At 44.7% G+C, this 5,976-nt stretch overlaps 1 protein-coding gene across 1 annotated transcript; it reads left to right on the top strand.

The window, feature by feature from the left end:
• Positions 1 to 5,976, top strand: vdac2 (voltage-dependent anion channel 2). Its single transcript, XM_069692766.1, has 10 exons — positions 1 to 134; positions 1,499 to 1,570; positions 1,694 to 1,743; positions 2,484 to 2,636; positions 2,759 to 2,811; positions 3,683 to 3,910; positions 4,306 to 4,324; positions 4,439 to 4,570; positions 4,684 to 4,741; positions 4,908 to 5,976. Exons 2-10 carry the CDS (start codon positions 1,504 to 1,506, stop codon positions 4,997 to 4,999), a joined length of 852 nt encoding a protein of 283 aa, XP_069548867.1. The 5' UTR covers positions 1 to 134; positions 1,499 to 1,503; the 3' UTR covers positions 5,000 to 5,976.

Here is a 5,976-nt window from a genome sequence, read left to right as displayed (position 1 = left end):
CATTGCGGTGCGAGTCTCCTTCAGCTCGCCCTCCAACCGGTGACGCCTGCCTCGGCCGTGCGGTGTGTGTGCGTGTGGAAGGAATATCTCCAGTAAAGTCGCTTCAGTTTACCGCTAGCTCCCGTCTTCTACCGGTAAGTGACTCGTTTAGTCGCGTCTGACACTTTAAATATAACCCCACCCCCACCCGGTAAGAAGGAAGAGTCGGGTGTCCGAGCGCGCTTTTACGCGTGCCGGTAACCCCTGCTGGCAAGTTCAAACGAAGCTATGCTAGCAGTGCTTAGCGTGCCGCGTCTGACACACGCCGCGTTTAAAAAAAACACGGCCGGCTTTGTGTTATCTTACGAGTTTGAATGCTTCCGACAAAGCGCAGCGTGTTCTCTAAAGCCACTCTAGGAAAATGAGTTGCAACTTTCAAACTATTTCGCTAGCGCTATTTTTGTGTGTGTGTGTGTGTGTGTCGATCTCGCTTCGGCCTAGTTCGCTTGGCGTAAAGTAGCTCACGGCTTCCGGCGAACCGTTAACCAAACGCATCCCGTTCATTGACACCGGCGTGTACTTCTACCGCTACCCCGGCAGCTGCGGGGTGCCAGTTCCACGTGGAAAGGAGCAAGTTAGGCCTCGGCGAGGTGCTCCGGTGCGTCAAGATGGCTCCCCTCTTACCCGGTTAACCTTGTCTGTCGGCTGTCAAGACGCCGCTGCGGCTACCTGGTACCCCGCTGCGGCTACCTGGTACCCCGCTGATGACAAGCGAAACCAGTGTTGTGATCGTCTCGCTTAGGGCCTGGGAAAGTCCTAAATATAACGACGTGCACTCTAATCTTGGTGACTCGAAACTCATCCCGTATAAAGAGAACAGGGGGTTTGATATAAGGGGGGTGGGGGTGGGGGTGGGGGGGTTGTTCATTGATCTGGTCCTAAAAGTAGGATGGTGAGAGTGGTTGAAAATGCCCAGCAATGCAAAGCTTTCTTCTCAACAGGTGTGGCAACCGCAGAAAGGATCGATGCAGTTACTGCTGACGTGCTCAGATTAAATGCTTTCGTTTTTTTTTTATTTATTTTTTTACCAATTTTAATTTAAGACTTAAAGCATATTTATTATTTTAGTAATCGACCAATTTCGACAATGTGCCCATCGCTTCCTGGCTTTTGTTTACTGCAACCTTAAGATACAATAGATGGTGTGAGTTGTCCTTTTTTTTTTTTTTTTTTTTTTTAAAGACAGCATCTTGGAACCAAATATTGATTCCATTCAAGTCATTTAGAGAAACTTTCCTGTCTTGCTGCATAACATTTTCATCTGTAGATCTTGCATTTTCAGTTGTTAAATCAGCCTTATGCACATGGACTTTTATAATTATATTTTTTTATATAATTATATATATATATATAAGTCCATATATTTTCCATTTTTGTTACTGTATGCAGTGAAATGGAAATACTTTTCGTTGTAGGCCAAGAGAATAATTTAACCATTGTATTTTGCTCCTGTCTACAGATACAATGGCTGTGCCCCCCTCATATGCTGACCTGGGCAAATCTGCCAAGGACATCTTAAACAAAGGCTATGGTATGGTTTCTTACAGTTGGACCAAGTAGTACAGGAATATTAAAACTCCGGTGCCGCAAAAGTTTAGTTGATTTTGGTAGAGCAGTTTTGAAATAACCTGAGTAAATCAAATCATTTCTTCAGGATTTGGCCTGGTGAAGCTCGATGTCAAGACAAAGTCAGCCAGTGGAGTGGTAAGCTAATTTCTTTCGACATTTCACGTGTGGTTTATGAATAGACAAATAGAACTGACCTCATAGTCACTACACTTTATGGTATCAACAGCCATAAAGGTTGGTAGTTGCCTAAAGGAGCCTTATTTCACATCTTATCTTTTTTTTTTTTTTTTTGTATGACCCAACAGTCTGAAACCTGATAGTAATCAATTTACAATGAATCCAACCCGAGGTACAAACTTCTCCCCTGGTGAAGCCCAAACCTGTGATAGCGTCATTTTTGCTTCACAAACTACCTATTGGATTATCAAGGTTGCTACTTAATTTTCTGTCAAAATGATCAGTCGCATCAGCTCCACAATTTTGATTTTTTTTTTTTTTTTTTTAACTTTATTGATCCCACAGTGGGGAAATTCGGTCGTCACAGCAGCATGGAAAGACCAAAAAGGTGCACACAATATGAAAAAGAGCAATGAATAAATACACACACACAGACTATATACAAAAAAAAAAAAAAAAAATAATACAGTTTGGGATGAATGGAGAAAGTGACCAGTGCAATGAAATTAATATGAATTGGCAATTTTATGAATTAGGCAATTTATTTATTAGTAGTTGGGCTTATTTGTGTGCAATTTTTTGGCTTTAACCATAAGAAACAAGAATTAACAGCCTAGCCAAACTCTGCAAGTCAGTGCACATGTATTAATAGTTGGCTTTTGTTGTTATTCCCATTCCTCTAAAATTGTTTCTTGCAGGAATTCAAAACATCTGGTTCCTCCAACACTGATACAAGCAAAGTCGCAGGCACTTTGGAAACTAAATACAAAAGGTCCGAATACGGCCTGACCTTCACTGAGAAGTGGAACACCGACAACACCTTGGGAACAGAAATCACTATTGAAGATCAGGTGAGCAAGATATTCAAACATTTCCTGATCCTTTTATTGAACGGTTTGTGTCCAAAAGAAAAGTAACAAGTCAGCGTTCATGTCCTGTAATGTCAAATTGTTTCCCATATTGGTTCTCGCAGATCGCCAAGGGACTGAAGCTGACTTTTGACACAACCTTCTCACCGAACACCGGGTAAGATGGTGGTTCAACCTGCTTTCATTTATCTGGAACTCCAAACAGGTGTGGCGTGTGCTGCCTGTTGCCTCTCCATATAAGTAATTATGGCAACCTGATCTTTACTGCACATGCTTGAGACAAGTGTCGTTTGCTGGCCACGTGATCCTGGTCCCAGTGTGGAGCCTGTCTGTTGTAACACACTCGCTGTGATTGGTTGTCTCTCTCCAGAAGAAATAAATGCTCAGTTTTACTCTTGTTCTCAGATGCTCGGGCAATCCTAAATGTCTTTTAAGTTTCCGTGAGTTGTAAATCACACGAGGAATAGGTCACATGACGGCCCAGGGGAAGCGTGTCTTCTTTCATATGGTGTGTGGGCGGGTTGGTGAGGGTGGCTGCCCAGTGCTCAGCCAAAGGCTTGTTTACAAACCAAATCAAAGAGGGAGGGTGGGGGGGGGGGATCAGTTGTTTGAGAAATTAGAATTTTGAGTCTGCCATAATTCTCAGTTTCTACTTGAGCTCCCAGTTGGCATGGAGCGCAGGTGTACAGTTATATCTTGGGGATTTTGAATCTGAGGCTGTGGCTCACAAATTGGATGCTGCAACCCCCCACCCCCCTCTCCCTCCCTTAGGTGCAACATGCTTTTAAGAGCTTTTAAGAGGAACAAGGAAAACTGAAAGAATTGCATGACGCTGAACTACTTTGACTCATAATTTGGGTCATTGAGATAAATTGTGTGTGTTTCTATTACCGTAAGCATTATATGTTTCCGCCAGGTAAACTGTAAAGAGTTTTAGTACCCTGTCGAATGGAGCAGCAGCCCTTTAAAATCGGGCTTGACTAGGATTTTAGTTAGAGATTCAGAAAAGCCTGTTTTCTCATCCACAGCAAGAAAAGTGGCAAAGTCAAGACCGCCTACAAGCGCGAGTACGTCAACATGGGCTGCGATGTTGACTTTGACTTTGCTGGCCCCACCATCCACGGAGCTGCTGTCGTCGGCTTCGAGGGATGGCTCGCCGGTTACCAGATGAGCTTCGACACTGCCAAATCCAAAATGACCCAGAACAACTTTGCCATTGGCTACAAGACAGGCGACTTCCAGCTTCATACCAATGTGTAAGCAGAGATCTTTTCACATGAAGTTTGGCTCCCCCCCTCCCCCTGTGTTTGACTTTTTTCACCAACAGGATGAACGCTTCAGTCCAGTTGTTCAGTGGCGACTCGTAACTGAACAGAGCCTCAAACAAGAGTTAACTGTACATGCGACGTCTTGTTCAAAGCATCGGATGTTGCACAAACGCTGCCTAAAACGACAAAAACCCAGCAAACATACAGCAATCCCTTTCTGGGATAAATCATTTCAAAAATACTTCCAAACTAGTGACAAAATAAGAAATCCAAAGCACACAAAAGCGGAAACCAATGTTTCCTCCACCACCCTTTTTATTTAGAAATTCCAAGTTGTGTTTCCTGTAGCAACGAGATATCTTCTACCTTATGCTCTTCAACAGTAATGACGGAGCTGAATTCGGTGGGGGGGGGGGGGGGGGGGGGGGGGGGGGGGGGGGGGGGGGGGGGGGGGGGGGGGGGGGGGGGGGGGGGGGGGGGGGGGGGGGGGGGGGGGGGGGGGGGGGGGGGGGGGGGGGGGGGGGGGTCTATCAGAAGGTGAGCGACAAGCTGGAGACGGCGGTCAACCTGGCATGGACCGCCGGCAGCAACAGCACACGCTTCGGTATTGCAGCCAAATACCAGCTGGACAAAGACGCCTCCATCAGTGTAAGTAGTGAAGCGGAGGCTTTCAGATTGGGGTGGTTAAGGACGGAAATTGACCGGAACCTGTGTAATTAATTGCCCCTAACTGTCTTTAATATGTTGTTTTTACCCTGCAGGCTAAAGTGAACAACAATAGCCTTGTTGGTGTTGGCTACACCCAAACTCTCAGACCAGGTAAGTTGGTTTCCTACAGGCTCATTACTTTTACAGCGAAACGTAACCGTGCATGTTTCCAGGCAAACCCGCATTCCGGCAAGTCTCACAACCTGTGTTTGAGACAGGGCGATTTTGATGTTTGCTTACTGGGATGGTTAACGTCGGTTCCTCTTTGCACGTGCAGGCGTGAAGCTCACCTTGTCTGGCCTGGTCGACGGAAAGAACATCAACGCAGGAGGTCACAAGCTGGGTCTGGGCTTGGAGCTGGAAGCCTAAACTCCCCTCGTACTGCAAGGGACTAGGGAATATCAGAAGAATCTGGCCTTTAAATGTATGTCCAACTCAAACCAGCAGGGGGATATCTTGGGAGATAGGCTACAGGTTCAAAGGCTACTGCAACAAACTCTTTACTTGAGCACCACTTCAAGTTGGTGCGCTTGTCATTGGTACATTTGACCTTTTTGTTGCTTTTTTGCTTTGTAGTTGCATCTACTCAAGGGACAGCTGCTGGCATATTATTTATAAATCATGTCATTTGTATTTCCCCATCCAGCGCTGCCATAATAATCCGATCAATACAATCCCTTTTTCATCAACTCTGTGGCTTAATTGTGACAAATCCCAGACACTACGTTTTATTATGAGAACATTAGCTCATGGAATTGCGTGGTGAAGGTTGTCATATTTCCTCTGATTTTTACAATTATGTCCGTCTGATATTCCTTCGTCATTTTAAACAGTTTATATCCGCAAACCCTTGTCAAGTACACTAGAATTTTTTTTTTTAATTTTTTTTTCTTCTTCTAATATTTAAGCAATGCTGCATCCTTTTTGTTCATGCACACAAGGACAAAACTAAAGCTCGTTAAAGTTTTTTTTTTGTTTCGCGTCGGCCATCTAAGGTTTGCGACGTTCTGTTCAAGCTGCACACGTGATCTTCCCTCAAACTGGGCAGTTTTTGGGTTGCTTCAAGTTGGCATCTGCAAGTCTGAGAGGAAACCTTTACATGTGGCCGACCAAGCAGAATTAGTTTTTGTTTATTCTGTACTGACTGCCAACTGGGAGGGGGGCACAAAAATCAAAGTTCACAATAATGCCAAACTATCATTGTCTGGAAGAGGTGGAAGTTAAAGTTGCACATCAGCACTCTCAAAAGTGCTTCTCTGTACTGGGCAGACACAGAGCCCACAGGAAGTCTTGAAGGTCCTTATGTGTATGTATGAATTTTCAATAAAGTCTTTGAACTCCAACAA

The sequence above is a fragment of the Brachyistius frenatus genome, unplaced genomic scaffold, assembly GCF_029030835.1.
Source record: "Brachyistius frenatus isolate BFR_SWC_R1_liver_20210118 unplaced genomic scaffold, ASM2903083v1 Contig_13, whole genome shotgun sequence".
NCBI classification, from domain to species: Eukaryota; Metazoa; Chordata; class Actinopteri; family Embiotocidae; genus Brachyistius; species Brachyistius frenatus.
Note: the sequence above shows the minus strand (reverse complement) of the source record. Positions and strands in the feature narration are given on the sequence as shown.

Excerpts from the sequence above, each read along its gene's own strand:
- vdac2 (XM_069692766.1), top strand. The coding sequence starts at position 1,504 with ATGGCTGTGCCCCCCTCATATGCTGACCTGGGCAAATCTGCCAAGGAC. Across the intron at positions 1,571-1,693 it reads CATCTTAAACAAAGGCTATG|GATTTGGCCTGGTGAAGCTC; the intron begins GTATGGTTTCTT and ends TCATTTCTTCAG. Across the intron at positions 2,812-3,682 it reads ACCTTCTCACCGAACACCGG|CAAGAAAAGTGGCAAAGTCA; the intron begins GTAAGATGGTGG and ends TCTCATCCACAG.